Below are 22,439 nucleotides of genomic sequence, written 5' to 3' on the forward strand. Positions count from 1 at the left end.
GATGGCACCTCTGTTATCTAGTCTTGCCATCTTTCCTGCACAGCTTAGATGGAGTTCCCATTAAATTTGCATTTTAAAAAGGTTACACTAAATAGGAAAGGATATGTCTGGGATAGAAATCCAGAGGGAACTCTCTCTTCCTGGTTGTGGTGTTTGTCAGTGCTGTTCAAAAAGGAGGGGGACACAAACAAGGCAGAAAAGCTGCTGTTGTGCCATCAGGTTAACTGTGTGGTCATGGTTTCCCCAGCACTTGTATCCTCATCACCTGGAGCTCTGCCCCAATTCAGATACTGGAAAGCAGTAACCTTGCGTGAGAAAAGCACGACACTGTTAGTCACAAATGATCTACTGCTAATAGTCCGCACCACTTTAGGGGAAGGGCAACCCACACTGCTGGACCAGAAGACATGTAAAAGCACCTCAGAATCTTTGGTAACGTGGGTGATCTTTATGGTGTATTACCGTTGGTTAATTTAGAGCACTTTCACATATACAGTTTTTACGCTTTAAAAGTATGAAAAATGTTCCTAGATTTCCACAGAACTAATTGATTGTTCTGTAATGTCACGTCCCCTCGACTACATGTGCCATTGCTAAGTGCTGGCTGTACTGTACTTTGAATTGTACATATTGTGCAATAAAAAGCTCCACGGCTGGGTTCTTCTTTCCTACCTTCTCTCACACTGTGGCTTTCCCAGGGACAAGCTTCCCAGATGCAGCCATAGGTGACACTACGGCAGCAGGGCTGTGTCAGGGACCAGGACAAAGGCTGCAAAAGCTGCCTGAACTTAAACCACCTCCCAGTCATACTTATGTAGTTAGTTAATAAACTGCACTAGATTGTTAATTAAGGTAGAGTTTTAGCAGTTTAAAAATAGGTATTTTCCACAGAAATGTGAAATGCCGTAAGTATGGTAACAATATTCTTAGCCAGTCTTATCGGGATTAACTACCTTAATCTGCTTATTTTAGTCAACAACTCAGCCTTTTCTGAGCATTAAGTAGATGAAATTAATAGAATCGCCCTGAGCTCCTCATGTGATGGAAATTATAGCAAAGAGCACAAACAGTAAAGTAACCATGTTCTACAACACTTACTTACAGTGAGATATTCCTTATCTTAGTGCAGCTAAGCTTCCGTGATAAAGCTGTAACAAAGAGATCAGTTACTGTACCTTGTGCCACAGGCCCTGAGCCAGCTCCCTCTGGTACTCCTGAAGAACATGATGTGAGCAGAATGATGTAAAGCAGTTTACTATCTACCTCGGAGCCCTACTAAAACATTCCTCACATTTCCTTCCTCTGTAAGCCCTCAGGCTATAAAAGGAGTAGGTGCAGCTTCCACTTCTTCTTGGACAAATACAAGGCAGGTAGAATTGACCTTCAAGATAAAATTTTATTAAAAACATTACACAAAATAGAGGTTTTACACTGTTGCCATGTTGATAACTACAGCTGGATGCTTTCCAGAGGTTGCACTCAGTTACTTACCTTGCTGCATTTGCATACAGTACTGCAAAAAAATCCCTCAAACAAACCCCACACCAATAAAAGAAATCCCATAGTTGTTCCACATCTGTTTCAAAGGGAGGTACGTTCCAAATAACTCATTTCACAGAGAAGAGGTGAGAACGGTTGCTATGGAGTACAGAGACAGAGATTTTGTTCCGCGCTCCCTGTCCTGGCATTTCCATGAATATGATGAACAAGGGCTGTAAGGGCTACTACACTGCTCAGACCAGAGTGTGAGCATCTAGATATTTAACAAAAACTGGGATGTTTGTAAACAAATTAATTTATTGGCATTACTTACAAAATAAAGTATTAGACCATGATTTTCCATCATGTCTGTGTCAGTATATCGTTTTATTTTCTTATAATGAAACAGAACAAGAATTGAAATACACTAGAAATCCCAGATTCATCAGGCTGCAGACAGGGTCCCACATTGTCTTCCTCGCTGCCCCTGCACCCAGGCGCCCGTGCAAACAGGCGCGTGAGCGTGCCGGGGTGTCGGTGACCGTCCGTCTGCAATGCCCACGTGCCCCTGAGCGGGTCAGATCCTGCCCCACGCTCCCCAGGCTGCGGCGTTACTCTGTGCTGCCCACTTCAGGTTTCCTCTTTCGTCCTGGAGATCCCTTGAAGTAAAGAAACCGCTACCACCGCTGTCAGGACTGCACCGTCCCCTTAAGATACCACATTCCACCGTAGCTCACACAGCAGTCCTGGGGAGAACAGGAAAGTCTGTCAGGTCTCAGGAACCACCGTCTGGCTTTGGGACAACAAATGTGATCGATAACAAGAGTCTCCCTCCAGTGCACAAGAGAGCACGAATGCACCCTGAAGACCACACAGCTTAAATGAAGATGACAAACACAAGAGGGGGAAGGTTGAGAGACCATAAGGAGGACAAGCAATGAAGTGGCAGCAACGGAGGACAGGTTGCGGGGAGGGGTGAGGACAAGGGAACTGAGGGGTGAACAGCGGCTGAAGCTCAGAGTGAGGGCAGCGGCCACATCTGAAGCCTTTTCAGAAACAACGTTCTGCGACCATGAACTGTCAAACTTCAGGACTGTGCTCTGGCATTCTGACCACACGTCTGCTAAGCTTGTAGTGGGTAAGCACACAGCAAAGGACTTCAGTAAACGGGTTTTCTTGTGGTTCATTTTCTTATTTCTATTAGATGAGCACCAAGTCCCTCGAGCTCTAAGCTAGTGGCTTCTCTTTCTTTTGCTCCCAGCCCCCCTTTAGGTAATTCAACCCCAGCTCGAGTACTGCGACACAACCCATGCTCTGGAGACTAAAGGGAAAAATATCTTTTTCTCCTGAAGTCTTGGGACTTGCACATCACAAAAGCAAATAAGAAATTAAGCATGGAAGCTAGAAACATGGTTTGCAGACTTGATCTGCAGATGCAAAAATACGAACCCTGTCAGCCTGTTCCTCTGTGTATGAAAAAGGAGCACACGCGGATGGGGAAATAGCAGTCAAAAAATCCAATTTCATTCAAAGAGGAATACAATCTCTCATGGTTTAAAGCTGCCAGCGAATCTTCCTAATTCATTAAATCATACTTCTAACATTTATTTCAGAAACAGAGATAATGTCACTTTGGTGACAAATGCATTCAAGGCGAAGAAGCCTGACACAACATGAGGCTGGTCACACCATGACTTAGTGACGTACGTCAACTACCCAGTTTATTTGGGCAAGGTCTTTTTTTCTAGAAATAGGTTATCTGTAAAATAGCAACAGCATCATGAAAAACTAATGCCAGTAAATTGTCTGGATGTTCCAGGAGAGCTGATATTTGAGCTAATCTAGTCATTTAACAAACCTTCCAGCACAGGCGAGCCATGTGAAATACTGTCTGGCAGGTAAAATGTCTGAGCTTATTTTAACGCTAAGACCACCAGGTTCTTTCAAGCAAGACCAGTTTGCTTCTTATCACAGCAACAGATCTGTAATTTTTCAAATATGCTATTACTCCCTTTTCAGATCCCAATGTAATAAAGTACTTAAACACTTGTCTTACTCAAGTGGGTGACAGTGAGCAGAGGCCCAGCACAACTATTAAAAGTATTACATTAATTGGCAACTTTCTACTCAGCCATCCTGCATGGCTTTGAAAGCCTGTTGATCATGGCCTGTGTGGTCTGTACCTTAAACTTCTTTAGCAAGTAAATGGTGTACCTTCAAAGACAGAGATGAAAGGATTCAAATAAACTTTCACAAGGAAACGTGTTAACTACTACTTTGCCTGCTTGTTTTGGCTACGGTTTTGCTCCGTACACTGCTGCACGTCCTGCTACGCAATGAAATGCGTTTCCTTCTGAACATGTGGCACTGTGCTCTTCAGCATTACCCAGCAGCAGTCAGCCCGCAGGCTCAGCAGGCTGCGCAGAGCCCTCCCACCTCCGTCATGTCTAACTCCACGTTATTTAAAAATAACTCTGAAGTGTCACTTCTACGATACTCTATTCTCTGCTGGTCCAAGATGACAAATAAAGATTTATTGCAATAATACAAAACAAACATGCATCAAAATTGCTACTCCTTGGAGAGAAAAAAGGTGGCATGAGACAAGCGTATTTTTAAGAAAACAAGCTAAAAAACAAGCTCTGTCCGCATTCCAATAACAATTGTTCTACCATGCTTATAATTTGTTAGTTCAAGGTAAAAATATGATCCTTTGCTCAAATTAAGCATTAAAAATTCACGTATTCATTGGATCAAACCCAAAATAGAACAGAAACTTACCTTTAACACTCTATCCACCTCCTGCTTGTTTAGATCTTCCCCACATTCTTGACTCAACTGATTCTGGATGACGTTCCTGCGCACTCGATAATTTTTCGAAAATATTTCAAGCAAAACTTGGCGATGCTTTAAAACAAAACGCATCATAAGTACAAAAAGAACAACAATTACTCCCGTCTTTCTATATATCAAAACTGTACGTGCCTTAGACTGTACAAAACCTTCACAGAACTACATGAGAGGATTCTTGCTTCGTAATCCTGAAGCCGTCCCCTACAATCTGCTCTCCGGCAGCGCCCCAGCCCCTGCGGGCTCTGCGGGGACCTCTGCACCCCCGGCCAGACCTGCACCTGCACCTGTCTGGCCTGCGGCACCTCCAGAGGCACAAGAACATGCTGAAGAAGGGGCTGCAACATATTCCTCTCTAATGCTTCCATAGGAGTTCATGTGGTTCGCTCCAGCCAGGAGGCTGGATACATTTTTCTCTAAAGCAATGCATGAGTCTTTCCTATAAAAATTTATTTAGATAATGGACACAGGATTTACATTGTCCATTCACATTTTGTTAGGCACCTTCCCTTTCACTTCATTTACTGTGATAGCAATTAAAACTCAGGAGATGTTCACATATGCCATCATCATTTTCTGTTCTAAGTATAAACAGATACATGAGGTAACAACATCATTTCACCTCTGGTGCATGTTGCATTATCATTAAAAGAAAAATTGACTGGATCTGGAGTGAGGTCTGCGTTGGAGCCCTCTTTCTCCTCACAGGTCCAAAATTATTTATATTCCACTGAGCCAGTTCCTGACATGCATTACCAACACACTGTGTTGTCCTGACACAGGAATGACCACGCTGTGGGCTCAGAGCTCCCTCTCAGCTGGAAAAAGGTTGGTATTGAAAACCAGACACTTCAATGGGGAAAGAGGAAAACTGCCTGCTGTACCAGTTCCAGAAACACAAATCTAAACAATGCCAATAAACATCTATTTAGGAATGTAACTTATTTTTATGTCTACCTGATCATAAGTGTCACCAGCTTCCCAAAGTGCATAGACCTTTAGTTCATCTGGTGAAGCAGCAGTCTGTGGAGGAAACTGAGAACAAGAGGCTGTTAAAAATAACCTTCTATTTAATGAGTTCTATGATACAGTATCCCTGGGCACCTATTACTGAATGAAAAATGTCACTGCCGTGTAATGAGAACTGCTGGAACAACATAAGCTGCTGTCCCACTCCCCACTCGAAGGGGTGACTGCGCTCAGGCACGGCCTGTCCTGCTGACACCTTCACCCAGGCCCAATGGCTTCAACACACAGGATCCGTATCAAACCCGTCCTGCTGGCTGATCCTGTGGCACAGACCCCAAATTAACGAGGGGCTAACTATGGGTGCGTGCCTTGATACACCCGGGTCACAGCTGATCGGTGCTTCTGGTGACAGGGGGGTCACCCACCCCTGCACCATGGGCCCCGTCTGGCACACCAACAACCAGTTCAGAGCTTTAAAAGGAACTGCTGGGCACACTGGGACCCTATGAATTTAGCATGGGGACAGTTCCCTTGGACAGTGGACAACCACCACACAGCAGAAGAACAATCCCAGGGCTTGGACCTTTGCCAGTATTTCACGACAAGATGTCTAGATTTATCCTGTCAGCAGTATCTGCTTCCACACCACCCAGAGCAGTATTCAGCTGGGAGCACCATGTGCATTGCAGGGTCTTTCTGGAGGTTTTTACATTTACTGTGGCAGGTTTTAGAGATTCAAACTCTATACTGTATTTATCTGCTTCACTAATCCCAAGTCCGCATTACTGACGAGCACCGTACTTCTGCTGTGTTCGTCATCTCTGTTTCAGTGCAGACTACAGGACCCCAGAAGACTGAACACTGACAGACAATGAACAAGACACGTGCTCATTTCAGGCTCCAAAAATGAAGTGGTTTTGTTTGAATTTTTTCCCCCCATGTGCCAAGCTCAAAAAATACATTTGGGGTTTTTTTTGTGAGACAGAGGCCTCAAACCCTGGCACACACAAAGGAACACAACTGCTTCCCTTCTATACCCCAAGCTCCTAAAAAAGTAAAGTACCATCCATTTGCCTTAACATTTCTTGTTGGAGCAGTGACTAACGAGTGATGCTGGAATGCGCCTTCACTCCTGACACGTTAGTGACAGACAGAAGAGACAATTTATTCCTCGCTAACCGCCCAGATGACCTAAATCAATCATCTATGAAAAGCTAACAAGCCAGCCCCGATTGTTCCAGCATCCCTCTATCCCGGCTGCTGGTACAACCCAAACCTTTCTTCCCAGCCTCCCTTACAACACACCAAAAGACTAGCGCACCGCAGAGTGGAAGATCAGCCTAGCCTTTCACGCTTTGCCTCTGATCTTATTGCAAAGGGGAAGAGTTTTGTCGAGTGGGAGCTGCCTGGCGGGATCAGCAGCTTTGGCTCTCACGTTGGTCCAAATGCCTGGACTATAACAAGGTTTTCACACTTGGTTTAGAGCCAGAGTTCAGGTTTATTAGGCTTGCAACACCTGGCATAGTTCTGTTCTCCTAAGGACACTTGCTTTTGAGGAATGCTATCTCTTGTATGCTTTCAGGACAGATAATATCGAATCTTTCAGCTTCCCTCCAAGAAAAGCAGCCGCAGGAAAGGTGAGTGCAGGGCACCAGAGTGCCCAGCCAGAGCCACCTCGCTCAACACAGACCAGAGCGCAAACGCCTCCTGCCTCCGCCACACGGCTGAAATGCAGCTGTGCTCATCCAGCCATTCTGCGAGGAAACGGCTTCCAAACCAACACAATATTTGGGAAGAAAACCCCACCGAATCTCCTCCTCTTGTCCAGCCTTACTCTGCCAACTGTCACAAACACGAGTGCCCACAGCACCCTGCTCGCCTGCTGTCACACAGCCCGGCCACAGGAGCGGGAAATGCCGTCAGCAGCTCTTCAGAGACACCGCTGTGTGCCAACAGCTTCGCTGTCCTGCCATCCCCTGTCCTTTTGCCACTTTATGTTCGCTATCTCGATCTCTCCAGCCTCACCTCAAAACAGCTCTCTACTGCCTTAAAATCCTGCTTTAAGAGATTTCTCCTGTGCCTCATCCTGCTCTAAGGCCTCAGAGCTAATGTAGGGCTTGCAGGAGATGAACTGCTGCCCCAGGTCCTCGGGGCTGCCACGTTAAAACAGAAGCTGTCGGGGAGGAGCCCTTGGCTTTGGGCTGTGTCTCACTCAAGCACTGAGCACACCCTAAAAATAGCCCCTGCCAGGCAGCCTCGCATTATAGCTGAACCAGACTGAAAGAGGCTGAGTCTGCCAGAAAACAAAACCTTTTCAACTGGAATAGTCCTCCAGGTAAACTGCTGAGCGTACCTCCCCGGGAGCCTGGCAGCGGCACTGCCCCAAAAGGCTCACGGTAAGGACGGGGCTGCGTTCCCATCCTGTCACCCTCGCCAGGCGGGACACCGGCAGCGGTTACATCATTTCCTGATGCCTCGAAAATATCCTCCAGATGTGGGCAGAACCTTGCTGCTCCGCAGCCCATGGGGAGGGAGCGGGCGTACCCCACCGGTCCGTGGGGAATGGGTGCAGAGACTCAGAAACCAGATTCCCGTGCAAACGTTTCCCGTGGGGCTGGACGCAGGCTCGGCCCACGCGAGCTCCAGACACACGCAGTGCTGGCGCCGGCCGAGGCGCCTCTGCCGCCCAGGAGCAGCACAACGCGCTTGGATTCGCTGTTTCCTTACGTGTGCTCTTCCCTCCCACCCAAGGACAAAACAAAGCGCTGCAAGCACAGCACCCTGCAGCCATCCCCACAGCCTCACCTGCACATGGAGCAGCATCTCCTCTGGCTCTCCACAAACACAGGTTCTCATACACTGGGTGCAGTCAGTCAGCTTTATCATAAATCCTACGTTCTCCTGCTATGGTTTCAATTGCCATCTTCAGCAACATGTTTTCTATAATAGGGCAGCGTGGAAGCCAAGAGTGTCTTCGCCCCCCACAGAACATCATTTTAATTACCTCAGATCATTGATTTTTATCACCAAAGCACTTTCAATTACAGAAAACTAATGAGCAACTACGAAATCCCACACTAAACAACCCTCCAGGCTTTCCCCGAGCTCTGGCACCCCGGCTGGGTTCTGACAAAATTGTCCAGGGGAACAATCAAGAAATACCAAAGTGTATGAGCCCATGCAAAGAATAAAACCAGCCCTGGCACCTTTGCCATCTGCACAGAGCACTGGGGGGAGGCTTGGGGCTAGTGATTTACATAGCTGGTAACAGCACAGGCTTACACAGGCTCCTCTACAAGATCTCAGGTTGTGCAGCAAATTTTGGCTTAGCAGACCTCTAGCAAGAAATGTTCCAGTGACCACTTCTATACCTCTGCAGGTCTCCTGTGACAGGGTTTTCCAGACAGAAGGAAGCTCCCAACCACCTCTCTTCAGGAGGATTTTATTTTGGTGGGGATTTTTTTCAGAAAAAGAAACTATCCTACTTTCACTCCTCACAGCCTTCAATCAAAGAGTGGATGTAATAATTTCGAAAATCCCAGAACTTCCAAAGCAAACAAGTCCCAGTCCCAAGTGACAGAGCAGCAATGACCTCAGCTATTTACCATCAGCATGTCAAATGCACACACTACACTGTGTAAAAAGGAGAGCCCAGTCAGCACTAAGAGGCAGTTCCAGGCAAACATTACCCCAGGACTTGGAAGCTGTCAAGAGAGAAAGCAGAAAGCACTGAAATTGGTGGTCTCCCTAGTGGCATTTCCAGTCTGTTACTCAGCTCCTAGGTGCCACAACATGTACTTTGCACACGACTGAACATGTTCTTTCTGCCCCCTCGTATAACCCTTGTTCCCCAGCTGGGTTTCAGCTCCCATGCTGCAGGCTCTCTCTCTCGTCAGCCTGCCTGCTTCCTCCTCTTCCGAGCAGTTTGCACGTCTTCCTCTCTCCCCAAAGGCAGCTGACTCCCAAGCTTTGTCTGGTTGCAGCCCAATCAGCACGGCCAGATGTCTTGTAAAATTAATTTCCTTTTAGGCTCTTTCCCATGATGCCAAATTCCTTTTCCTTTCCCGAGCAATCTACTGTCACACAAACCTGGTTGTGTCTCACGCAATCACACCTTTCATTTCCAAAACAAAGACACCCCCTGCACAGTCTAGGAGGAACAGGACTGACCCAAGAAAGCTGCCACAGATATGGTTTGTTGCTTCCCAGAGGGTTCTGCTGGGTGTGCCTTGCGGCTCCCAGGCAGGCAATGCCACCTTTCCTCCCCCCACTGCGTCCCTGTCCCTGAAACAAGGAGCTTGTGCAACCAGGAGAGCTGGTGGGAAGCTGGGACTGCCTTAGATCACGTTAACAGGAGCAAGCTGGGACAGTGAGTCACTGCAGCCCAACAGCCTGGACGTGCAAACAGAGCCCCAAATGCAAGGAAGCTACACAGCGCACCGCAGAGCACAGAGCTGAGCTCAGGACCTGCCAGAAACAGGGGGCCAGCCAAACCCCCAGCAGCTTCAACGTGTCCCACACTGGAGAGTCACCCAGAGCACATCTGTTCTTCCAGTCCAGCAGCACAGGACATAAACATCTTACCGCTCAGATGTTTAAACACATCTCTCCTCCCCAAAGTACACCAAGAAAAAAAACCTACTTACAGGCACCAAAATCTGTTTGCAGCCAGTGTCCAGCACCATGTCCTGTAACATTTTGTCCGAAATGCCACTGAACAACGTATGTCCCGGAGGAAGACTGGCCAAGTGAAGATTAAATAACCGTTTAAGCTCACTCAGGGTGAGTACAAACTGTTTCCTAAACGTTGACGACACAAATGCCTTCAGTTCTTGGGCTACCCGGTCAATGCAGCCTCCAGGCAAGTGGCCGTTTAAAGAGTCCGTGGAGTCCTCTGCGTGGAGGCCGTTGACAATGCCGTTGTTCATACCCTCGTAAGCCGAGGTATCCATTGGCTCCTCATCACTCACAGGCTCCTCTTTAATGTGGATATTGGAAACATCTATCTTGGCTGAGGTGTCATTTGATTTCATCTCTGCCTTCTGCTTCTGGAACTCCTTCTCCAGCTGCCCATAGTTCTGCTTTACTTTTGCTTTAGCCATGTTGACCCTTTGCTCCCCAGAAACCAGCAACGCATGAGCTAGTATGAAAAAAAAGATACCATAAATCTCACCACAATCAGAGCTCCAGTCTTGCACAATGCTTCTTTATGAGCTCATAGTGAAATAAAACCAGCAAACATCATCTGCTTGTGAAATCCAAGGCATAAACCCAGTTTGTTGATTAGATTTTACTTTTGGTTTTTTACTGACTTTTTCAGTGTGTGTCTTTTTTTTAACATGCTGACTGTTGTAAGCCAGATGCTTGGGGAAGGGTGTTCCAGTCAAGGAACCTGAAGCAAAGACAAAGTGCACCCGTTCAATCACTAGGGCCTTTTCTGCAAATCAGGAAACCAGAATACAGACTGCTTATACCTCTCTACTTGTGATCCAAATGCTTCTTTACCCAACAACCTTATATTTTAAGAGTACCTAGTGGCTGGTGGGGACTGCTGCAGCAACTGCCAGAGCCATCACAAGGACATCCTATAGGCAGAGTGAGGACAGTGAAGGTGTTAACAGTGAACCTGAACACCATTTTAGCATAATGTACACAGCATGAAAGTCTGAGACCCTCTTCTTACTATTACTATCCAGTAATGAGGAGCAAGGGACAGGAGGGAGTCTTTTCCCAGGGAAACCTGCACCTCTTCCCCTGTGTCCGTTCCACACCAGCTACCCAAAGGTGAAACAAAAAGGCATGTTGGCAGCAGACAAACCCAGTCGCAATGCCAAAGGACGGAGCGCTGTGTTTAAGGCAAAAGCACGCACAGCACACACACTGTTATCTTCTCTGCTGTCGGGTTTGCTAATCCTCTCCAAATAACTCAACACTTAATCCTTCCAAGCAGGGTATTGAAATGGACACAGGGTATTGAAATGGATTCATATCCTTGTTTGTCACTTTTGCTTGTATTCTTCATTGGCTCTCGTGCCTGGCAATGAGCCACATGCCTAGTTAAAAATCTCTGGAATCTCAAGTTTTCACGATTGTCTAGGATTATAGAGCAGCCACTTTAATATTCTCATTAGCATCATGGTGGAGAAGGATGTCAAATAGAGACAGCTTCACACCTCCTTACAGCCCCCAGCCAAACACATTCTTCGTTAATTGCTCAGCCCTCAACCACGGCGCAGAGAGCACAGTGCAAATGAGGGGAAACAAAAAAAAATAGTCACCTCATCCAGGTTAGCTTGCAAACAGAGAGGTCAGAATTACCTGTGCACTGGTCCTGTCCTCTCTTCAGGAGCTGCCTACACCCTTACACCACACAAGATGGCTCAAATGAAGTACTGGATTAAAAGAACCATCAGATTTTATACTATCAAATAGCAAGTCCCCAGCGCCAAGGAATCCTCTCTGCTCTGCTACAAGGGTGCTACAATAAGCTTGTGTCACCTCAACATCACTGATGTTAGTACAGACCAAAATCTGGCTCAAACAATCCAGTGGAAATCACAAGAAAGGAAAAATATTAAACAAGATCAGTCCCCAACACATTCAAAACACCAGAGAGGAACTCCAAATCGCCCAGGAATACAGAAGGATGCATGTGCTTCAAGATGATCCAAGCACAATTCCATTTACCTGATTGTGCCTCTTGTTTCTTTGGTGTCAAATGTTCCTTTACGAAATTATAGACCTTTTCTAATCTGAAAGACAAAGATAAAATATACCAGGACAGTTTCAGTTGTTATGCCTGCATGCAGCCACGCCAGCTTTAGCCACTAGCTAGAAAACTCAGTTTCTCCAGGGAGGCAAGAACAGGAATGGCCTGAATGATGCAGTGACACCCCCACCACACCACTGCCCAGTGACTGTGAGGGGGAAACCTCTGAGGCAATACACATCAAATTATCTATCAATGTCTATGGAAATTTTGTATTAGATAGTTCTCTGGTTTTAGCTTATTCCCCCAAATAAGATAAGTCATTTACTTGGCCTGAATGCCCATCCACAGCATATGTTGCCTCTGAACTATATCTGGATGCTTCTTCACAAAATCTTCATCATAAGGGAGCATGAACTCCCAACCTTTGTTTATTCTTGCCACAGACATGTGCTCTAGGAAGTCTTTCACATCTTCTGGGCAAAGCTAAAAGAAAAAGCACAAAAAATATGGAAGTCAATTTACATAGGACATACGCAGGCACGAGCAACGGGCATCGTTCCATGAGACAAGACGAGCTGGACCAATTTGGTGTATATGGGCCACGTCCATGAAGGCACACCCAGCTAAGTCAGAGACACTCACCCTTCTCTGCAGCACCAACACTTTCACACAATGTTAAAAACACAGGACTTCAGAGAGCAGTGGTGATTAATCACCTCAAAGTCAAATAGCTAACAGCATGTTTTGTGAAGAAAAGGGAGTTTCCAAATGGAGATTAAAAGACTGTTGTGAAGAGAAGCATATTCTACAAAGTTAATCTTATTTTAGAGCTGCAGGTCAGACATGCTGCACCTACACACGCACAGCTTTTAAGTAGTAGTGGATCTTACATTCAAAAATACACAGTCTGTGCATAAATTGACTCGTGTTTCATCATTTTACTGCATTTTGAAGAAGGATTGTCCTCTTTACTTAATGTTTCTCATTCATTTGCCAGTTTTAGCAGAATACTCAGGTGCCTGACTTGCTTTAAAGCTTTTATTCGATATCAATAACTGGCAAATACCAACAGAAGAGTTGCTCTTTTATAACACACCTAAAGCAGAGTAGCTAGCGTGGACTGCACAAGCACTCAGTTGGTCAGCTTAATTCAAATTGTGTCTGGCTTTCCACTGAAAGAGATGAGAGGCCAAGATGCATTCCGGTGGCTCACCTACAAGGACAGTCACATCCTGTGCAGTTGTGTAACTGTGGGAGATGCTTGAAATGTTTCTAAAAAGGGTACGTATCTACAGCTGCTCCACAGGGAAGGCATGCCTGGTGAGCAACACTGCAAATCAGCAGTAATGCAGATGCTGTGAACCTGAGAAAAGGCTTGAAGCAGCATCCACTACTGACCTGCAGACAATGTCCAACACTTACCACCAGCTGCTGATTTAGGGAGGGGGAAAAGAAAAAAAATATATCACTCACTTTTGTAACTGCTGCCACTTCCTTTCTCACAACCCAGCGGTCCTGTGTGAACTTCCACATCTAGGAATGGAACAAAGGGAAAAAACCTAATAACTGTATTAGGCAGTTGCTTTACTGAAGTTGTACTGACCCTGTTCAATGATGTTACCAGAAAAATGGAAACCCCCTTCCTTTCAAGTAGGTGATTCTCAGCCAGGTAGCAAGAAAACACTTTCTGGCCTCAAACAGCCATGAACACAGTATCAAAAGCTTTGAGAGTGCGTGGTTTGCCTTCATGAAACCTGTGACTACAAAAGCTATGAAGACTCTCTTAACTCAAACTGCAGTGATGTTGAGACTCATCATCTTAAAGAAACTCCTCATCCACTTCTGCTAATGCAGAGCCCTGTAAAGGCTGCTGACTGTTGCTTTTCTGCAGGACACAGACCCCAGGAAGTGCCTGTCCCCTTCTTCAATGCACATCGTGGCCACCGACACTTACGCTGGGATGGCTGCTCACTCACACACTTGTCCCCAGGTAAAGCAAAAGCTGGGGGCTCTGCAGAGCAGCTCCGCAGGTCTGACACCCTGAGAGGCCGAGATGGGCTGACAGGGACACACGAGGACTTGAGCAGAACGCTGAACATGACCACTGATTTCTTCCTAAATAGACTACAACCTCTTCTAGTATTTGTGTGAATAATGTTGTGAAGAATACAAAATCTCATTACTGCCAATTTCTTCCTGCCCCACGACATTGTCTATGCATCCCTCTCTCTGCCCACAAACACACATAACCACCACGCTTGCTTTAGGGCACAGGGCTTTTCTGTTTGAAAGCACAAGAAGCTGCTGTCCAGAGGAGGCAGATCTGCCAACTCGCCCTGCACACCGTTCTGAGGCAGCTGTTTCTCATTAGGCCCTTTGCCCTCAATCAGAGCCCCTGGTACTCAGGTCCTCTGAGTTCATTATGTGAGGAAAAAACAGAAGCTTTCCGAAAAGACACAAAGTACGTTTCCTCCTCCCCAAAGTACAGTATGGAACAGGTGGACACTAAAAGTCACTACTGGCCATAAATATTTTTTTAACCTTATTAATTACCTTACACAAATATATACAGGGAAATAAAGTTCACTTTTTAAGCTAGAACACATTTTCTCCACAGATGCAATACAGCATTACATACTATTTCTGAGCCTTATAACCAGACATTTCACTTTGTCTAAAAGCCAGAAATACTGATGCTTTCTATTTTCTAAAATTTTAACTTTTTCTCTGTTGTAGAGCTAATCAGCAAATTACTTGTCTTTGGGATGAACACAGATCCATTTCTCATGCAAGGTATATCTGACAGAGTTCAAATGAAAATAATTTCTCTTTACATCTTAATCGCTAAAACACTACTGCTTACTTCACTGAGCGTAACTTCTGGTCCCTAGGACTTTATACATGACCTGTCACCTAATCTGTTGTGTCCTGAAGACTTATGTCACTGGGTCACACCTGAATCCAAGTCTCCATATGGCAGATGTCTTGGGCAGACATCAAGACACCATAAAAAGTCAGTTTCAATCACCATCACTTTTATCTTACACTAGTACTGTAATACCCTTAAAGTCTCTTGCACACCATGCTCCTATTAAGACCTAAATACCACAAACAAACTTTGCAAACAAGCGGAACATTCAAGTCTGACTGAAAAAAGAGAAAGCAATGCACTCATCAGCTTCTCTTTGATGAGGTAGAAGCCATAAACTGAATATGAACTTAGGAACCACTTAGGAACTAAATTCCTTCCATGGTTAGTGAAAATAAACACAATGCAGAGGTTGTTCCTTTTTTGCTGTGGCCACGTCTGTGTTTACAAGACCAGTATTCATTTTGACTTCCATGTGCAGCTACTGCTCACAAAAGGTGCCTGGGAACAAAGTCCTTTCACTGATTAGCAGCTCTGGGGAATAAAGTCCTTTTCAAATATCAACAGTGCGTGCTCAGGAAGCACAAGGCTTACCCAACCTGCCCTCACGGTCCTGAGCCCACAGAAATATATCTGGAAAAACAAGCACTTTGTTATTCAGTCCTGGGTTTTCTGTAAGCCCCACAATGTGGCGGCAACACGATAGTGGCTCTACAGCATGTGTTAGAAAGGGATGAATACTGTTAATGACAGATGATCTGAACCTGCCAGCCAGCCACAATGTCAGTCGACACCAACCCTCCCATGACACACTTGAAACACCACCTTCAGGATTAAAGGACAAATAATTTCTTCGGGGGAAACACCTTATTGCAGGAGAGCAGCAGAGTTTTGCAATGCCATGGCCTCTCAGGCAAACTTCACCTGCGTTTTCCTTTAAAAACAACACATACTTTAATACTTACAACAAAGTCTCTCCCTCTACAGAGCACTTCTGCAGGGACTCCACTATGCGGACTAGAAGTATCTTTTGGGTAGAGGACATCACTGTTAATTAAAAAGGAAAACGGATTAGTTACTAGGTACTCCAGAAGAACTGCATTGGTAACGATCCACATAACAAACATGTCCTCCCTGTTCTGCAGTTAAATTACACCTTTATCCAAAGCATGGTTTTCATTAAAGGAATTAATATCAGTGTAATTACACCACTGCAATTACACTAGTGCAAAAAGGCTTATACCTGCAAAGCACAGCCTTGTGGCTAGCAGATGCGTGCAACACAGGTACAAGCTTTGCTAACAAAGCAAGAACAGCTTGCAAAGCCTATTCTCTCTTGGACTGGTGTAAACAAGACCAGGGTGATCCTAAGAAATGCTTAGGCCAACCTGGTACACAGCCTTGAAGGCGGCATTTAGCCAAAATGCTGATGTATGGGCATAAGGGTTTTTTATTTCCTTCCCAGGAATCAAAGGCTTAAGAGAACAATAGTACAGAATGTCAAGCTCAAACCAAACAGCCTTGAGACCAACTCTACGCTGTGTCTTTGTCTGCTTGCAAGACCAACTGGCTGACACTGGTTAGCATGCCCTCCAAAGCCTCAGGGCAACCCAGGTTCAAGATCTTGATTCTACCCAGGCCAAATAAATAGGTCCCCCCTCCATTTAAAGCTCTGATGTGTGCACATGCTGCACTGTTCCCAACCTTCCCAAACACACCACACCTACCAGAGATGCACACAGCTAGAACATAAACCCAACCTGAATGCTAATACACTGTCTTTCAACTTGCTTCCAGCTTCTTTCTGGAATGGCTGGATGGACAGCATAAAACTGCTGTAAAAACTGTTCACGTTATTAATCCAGGTCTGTATCACAACAGCTGAAATATATCCTGGTAACCGACCTGCACTGGTAGCTGGTGCCACTCATCTTAACATAGAGAGATACCCCAGAGACCATCACTCTCCACATGTAGTGCTTCACCCAGGAAAAAACAAACAAACAAACCCAAAACATACTGCACTTTAGACTGCAATTCCCAGTGGTATCCTTCATCCTAATAAACAGGAGGATGATACAGAATCCATTTCATGGGGTACACTCAGTACCCCACACTTGATCTACTAAGTGGGCAATGCCTTCTAGAGGGTAGCTTGCAGCTGGCAAGAGCAGCATCCGCTGATGAAGAGCAAGGTGACTGCACAAAGATCTTTCTTTGACTGAATTCAGCTAAGAAATATTATAGCTGACATTGGTTTCATTTTCTGTGTTTATATTTGACACTGATCTCTGGAAGAATTTGGGAGTCCTCTTACAAAAGAACCTGAGTGAAGACAACATCAAAAATCTGACATAACTCAAATGCAAACAACAGATTACATCACTCCTTAGCCATAAGTCTAGCTGGGGTAGGTATTAAGGTATTATCCCTTAACATCAGCCCTTTGAATTTTGAATATCTGACTGCATTAAAAAAGCACCAAACATTAAATCAAGGTTTTACAGTGCTGTGAGCTAAGAACATGGCCACTTTGGGACACAAGGAAGATTAGTATATAAAATCCATTGTTCTGATCCTCTCCTTAAAGCAGAAAATCATATTCCAGTAACAAAGAGGAGCCATACCTCTTCACCACCCAGTTTCCCTGGACCAGCATTGCCACCTGCTGTATACAGCGCAGAACTGCCGTAGAGTCAGTCCCAGAGCCCAGCAAACTCATCAGATTTGCAAATGGCATGACCTTCACTGAAAGGCAAAATACACACCAAATTGAGGGTTTCTTCAGAGCACATGATAGAGAGATAGATTTATAAATCTAGGATAATATGATTTATAAGGAAGTTCATGGTCAAAGATATATCTTGGAAAAAAATCCAAAACCTAAGTTCTAAGTACCCCCCTTGCACTACAGTCCAGCATCTGTTCTAAAAATATCTGCTAGTGCTGCATTAAAGTTGATTATCTTAACTGGTCCCAAATTAACACATTAAAAAAAATAAAAAACAAATCTATGCCTTTGGCAATATTTGGAAACAGAGACACCTGACAAGACAGGAAGCTCCTGAGGCAAAGTCCTCAGGATTTTGCTCTTATCAGATAGTAACTCTGAATAGACAAAATAAAAACCCCAGATGACACTCATAAAGTGGGTATTACTGAAAACTTCCCAGAAGATGCTGAAGTGCAGCTTGCTGCATTAACCTTCAACTTGTAATTCACACTCAGACCCCACATTCTAGGAGATACCTGCTGCAATACATGTATCCAGGAAGCTACCATCAGATTAGGAATTATTTTAAGAGTAAATTGACTGCAAACATTCAGAGCAGCAGTCACGTCTGCTGTTACTGCTCTTGCCTGCACAGCAGGTCTTCTTAAGGAAAGGCTCAAGATTTGGATTCTCCACAGAATCAGAGAGCCAGACTCCACCTGGTGGGGTGACAGGACTGGTACTCCTAGGAAAGGTCCCTTATCTGAAGCAATTAGAAGTCACAGAGCGAAGTGCAAGTGTTATTAAAAAAACTACAAACCGTTCTTCATCAGGATCTTAATCTGATCAGCGAGGGGTAAAGTCCTCAGCTGGGCCATGGAAAGCACGTTGCTTGGAGCCATTGGTTTGTCACTGCAGATAAACAAGCAGAGTTGCAGCCCATGAAAAAGAGCATCCAGCCTATCTGGACTTCAAACATTCTGTACAAGTACTTACTTCTCTTCCGCTACGCTTGGAGGCATCAGCATCATTAAATATTCACTATAAGAAAAGAAAACACGTCCTTAATGCTTGTCTTGGGACTTCCCAGGCTTAAGTACAGTTATTTCTTGCTTAGAGCAACCCTACTTGTGTGAGTTGAAAAAACAAACATTAGCCTGAAAAGAAAGGTCTCCCCTTTCCTCTCTCACTTTCCTCTGTGAACTCAGCACTAGAAAACGCTACTGACATTCATGTGCCTGAAGAGAAGGTGTGAAACAAATGTGAGCCAGAATCCCAGCTCTTCTGTACATCAGAAGTGTCCAGTGGAATTGCAAGAGTAAATACATTAAACACAGGTGCTCTGCCACAGCAGTAAGAGAAGCCACGTGAGGTCCTGTAGACACAGAATCAGGCCAGCAACAAGCAAAAAGTCTTTTCCACCCATGTAATTATTAGTGTCTGTGAGGAAAGAATCCAAAAGACTTCTCAGAACACCTAGCACTCTTCCACTGAGATGTTAAATGTTAAGACAAAACACACCCACACCATTAAACAGAGAGAGAGTTGCTATTTTCCTATTACTTGGGCCATGGTTCTATCAGATTACGGCAAAGCGCTAGTACTGACTGGATCATGGGAAGATTCCTGTACAGCTGCAGTCAGCAAGAAACAAAGCCAAACAAGTTTCAAGTGGTTTCAGCTGTCTCTCACAAATCACAAAATAAAGTTTTCTAAGATTTGCTAACCACAGAAGTTACTGGCTTCAGAGTTTGAATTTATTTTAACCACAAGGAGCTTTTATTTTAGCTTTCCTTTACAGTATTCACAGCCCAAATAATGCAGGGTTGTGATAACGTACGAGAGGCTACAAACCCAAGTGAGAACAACTAATTTTCATCTCACAGTACAGGGAAACAAAGAAAGAAATCTGAATAAGTTGAAGGCTAGCTTGTTTCTGTATTTTTTAAACAATTCCATTTTTATCATGTATAGAATTATCAAAGATCGGACTTTTAAACAATACACTTACTTATTACTCAGAAAACAATCCCAACAAATGACTACAATTTCTGTAGGAAACCACCAACCATTACCTGGGAGATTTAATTAATTCCGTGTTTTCAGCAAGGCCGTGACCTTGACTAAATAAATACTGGCGCTCATGTTCAGAACGGCTATCCTGGAGATACAGAGAAAACCAAGAGTCACTACCACATCCTGAAAACATACAAAATGCCAGAGAGCTGGATTCTTCATTCCAGACTGTGACCACCCTGTCATTACTGCACCATTCAAGCATTCCACATCACTAACTGATGTTCTATTTTCACTTTCCTGAATAACGCTCATGGGATGTGGAAACGTTTCTGTTGCTATGACTTAAAAATCTCCTGACATGCATGCATGTGGGTCAGACAAACAGGATTTCTGACACCCAACAGACTGAGTTCACCAAGTCTTTCACAAAGTCCAGTTCATATTCCAAGACCCAAGTGATTCTTGTACTCAGACCTCCCTTCTTGTTTGTCCAGCTCTCAGTTTTAAACCTCTTCCAGTGTGGAGATCCCACAGCGTTATCCAGTAGAGGAGCTACAGAGCACTGCAGGCTCTGTTCAAGCCTGCAGACCTACTTTTGTTCATTAGCTTTTGATGATTCCCTGACTCTCACGGGCTCAGATTTAGAAACAGTTCTAGACTTGGTTGAACCTTCAGGCCCAGACAGCCTCTTCAGCAGCCAGCACACACTTACCTTTAAGCCATAATAATGTAGATGAACCCAGTGCTCTTCTGCTTGTCTCTTCTGCAGGAACTCATAGGACTGAACGCGTCTTTGACGAGCTTGTTCGGTCTCAGGGCGGGAGAATCTTACCTAGAAGATTTGGGGATCATTAAATACAGCCCCCAAATCCCCAAAACAAAACATGTGCATGATTTGTTTGGTACATCAGCTAGGGGCCCCAGCTCAAATGAATCACTCCTTGTTGTGAGTGCCATTTTTATGCTTGTACAACAAGTGCAAGTCCATCCTGCTTCCCCCTGCCAAGCACAGGGTCAGCAGAACTAGCTGAGGTTTCCTGTCCTTTTATTTGGCTGTGAACTGTTATGCTTTCTTGTGAACTGTTGCCTGAACTACTATAAAAAGGAAACTTGGACATACAGTAATTTGCTTAACATCATCTTCAGCTTCATCCTGGGATGAATCACCACCTGCCAAAAAAATAAAACAGAATAAACACAGTAGTGCAGTAAAAGAGCCAAAGCCCAAACTTTAACTGTCTGGGGATCCATGCAGGAAGAAAATGGTACCAAGAACTAAAAAAGTGAGTTCAGTCCCAGCTTGCCAAACTATGCAATGTATGACAGCACCACACTGCTGCTGTGACAGGAGATACTGCACCCATAACCTCTGCAGTGCAACTTCGCAGTGGCAGGGGGGACACTTTCCTTACTGCTGCCCTTTGGCACAACCCACCACCTCCCACCCCACTCCCAATCCCTCACACTATTCCCACAAAAGCATTTATGCAGCAACATTGAAAATAAGGTCAGTGAAACAATCTGAGAAATAGCCTTATAATCAATATGTTGTCAAAATAAACAACTTCAGAATAGAATGACTCTTATCAGTAGAATTATAGAGAGAACTTGTATCTCAGCTCCTAAAAGAAAACACAACTTATGGAGCATTTACCTTCATTAGCAGCTTCTCTTTCTCTGTGTTTTGCATCAGCCTTGTCCAAGTAGGTGAAGCTTGGCCTCAGCTGAAGAATTCCATGTAGTGGAGTCAGGTGAAGTTCACCTGAAAAAGAGAACTAACGTTGGTTAAAATCATTTTTTCCACTGCGCTAGGACAGCACTTTTCATTACCTCTCTAGCTCTGTAAAGGCGCAGCTTCAATTGAACATAAATATTTAATACAGTAAAACGGGATTGAAATGAAAAATTCAGCCAGTGTGCAGGATTTCGCAGGAGTATGAAAGACCAAGACCTATTTTTGTTACTGTCCTTTCTGTGTTGAAACCAGATCTTGTAGAGAGCCACATTCTGGCTCAGACCTGACCTAGAGTTCAGGAGACTCTCAGTAAAATGGTTATTCCTGAAAACAACCTACATATTTTCATCTCAAATGATCCTCAGATAAAAACTCTGTGATGGCATTAGAAGGCAAGAGAGGGGCAAAAGATTTGAACATGAAAATGAGACAGACACAATTAGCTGGAGATAGTAATATAAATAACAATGATAAATTTATGCTACAAATGTGTATTATTTCACGCCATCATGCACTGTTAAGATCCTGGAGGCATTTACAAACCCACAGTGTTCAGATATAATATTTACAATTTTGCTAGACCTTGTCAAGCACTCTGAGGGCATTGATAAGGAAAAATCTTCCTTTCTCTAAAGACGCATCAGTCAATTAAAATTGAGGCTAGAAAAAAAAAGAACTGGTCTTATTTTAACTTTGAAAAAGCATGATTCACTGATGTGAGGGGTCTGCAAAAGAAACTTACCTTTTTTATAGACAGCAGCTGCATAGCGGGAAACATTACTCGCAGCTTGCGAAGAGCAGAAAGTTTGCTTGTCCATCAGCTTCCTGCAGACAGATGAATGCTGTGAGATTGTATTCTACAGGCCATGTGGCATTAAAGGTCTGAAAGCACCAATTCTCGGACTAGCAACAACTGCAGCAAATATATATACTCATCTTTCTGTTTGCAACTCAGAATTCATGAACAACACCAAAAAACATAGGTTACCTCCAAGAATTCTTGCTATATGTGTCCAAAGCAACCCCTAAGACTGTACAGCCACTTGTTCTCACCGTTCCCTGGTGGACATACCTATATCTATGCTCACCACAA

General features: G+C 44.5%; 1 protein-coding gene across 3 annotated transcripts in view; it reads right to left on the bottom strand.

Moving 5' to 3' along the window:
• Positions 1 to 81: 81 nt before the first annotated feature.
• POLR3E (RNA polymerase III subunit E) overlaps positions 82 to 22,439 on the bottom strand; it is a 30,469-nt gene continuing 8,111 nt past the window's right edge. For all 3 annotated transcript variants that reach the window (XM_082064574.1, XM_082064573.1, XM_082064575.1), the window contains exons 6-21: positions 22,089 to 22,171; positions 21,266 to 21,373; positions 20,732 to 20,781; positions 20,324 to 20,443; positions 19,668 to 19,753; positions 18,589 to 18,633; positions 18,413 to 18,504; positions 17,507 to 17,627; positions 15,845 to 15,926; positions 13,484 to 13,543; positions 12,336 to 12,493; positions 11,986 to 12,050; positions 9,945 to 10,438; positions 5,287 to 5,364; positions 4,261 to 4,386; positions 82 to 2,225 (exon numbers count right to left, since the gene is read on the bottom strand). In XM_082064574.1, coding sequence (XP_081920700.1) covers positions 2,169 to 2,225; positions 4,261 to 4,386; positions 5,287 to 5,364; positions 9,945 to 10,438; positions 11,986 to 12,050; positions 12,336 to 12,493; positions 13,484 to 13,543; positions 15,845 to 15,926; positions 17,507 to 17,627; positions 18,413 to 18,504; positions 18,589 to 18,633; positions 19,668 to 19,753; positions 20,324 to 20,443; positions 20,732 to 20,781; positions 21,266 to 21,373; positions 22,089 to 22,171 — 1,825 coding nt within the window. In that variant the 3' untranslated portion in view covers positions 82 to 2,168. The remainder of the gene's footprint in view (positions 2,226 to 4,260; positions 4,387 to 5,286; positions 5,365 to 9,944; positions 10,439 to 11,985; positions 12,051 to 12,335; positions 12,494 to 13,483; positions 13,544 to 15,844; positions 15,927 to 17,506; positions 17,628 to 18,412; positions 18,505 to 18,588; positions 18,634 to 19,667; positions 19,754 to 20,323; positions 20,444 to 20,731; positions 20,782 to 21,265; positions 21,374 to 22,088; positions 22,172 to 22,439) is intronic.

The sequence above is a fragment of the Streptopelia decaocto genome (assembly GCF_964273445.1).
Source record: "Streptopelia decaocto genome assembly, chromosome: 13".
Classification (NCBI taxonomy): Eukaryota; Metazoa; Chordata; class Aves; order Columbiformes; family Columbidae; genus Streptopelia; species Streptopelia decaocto.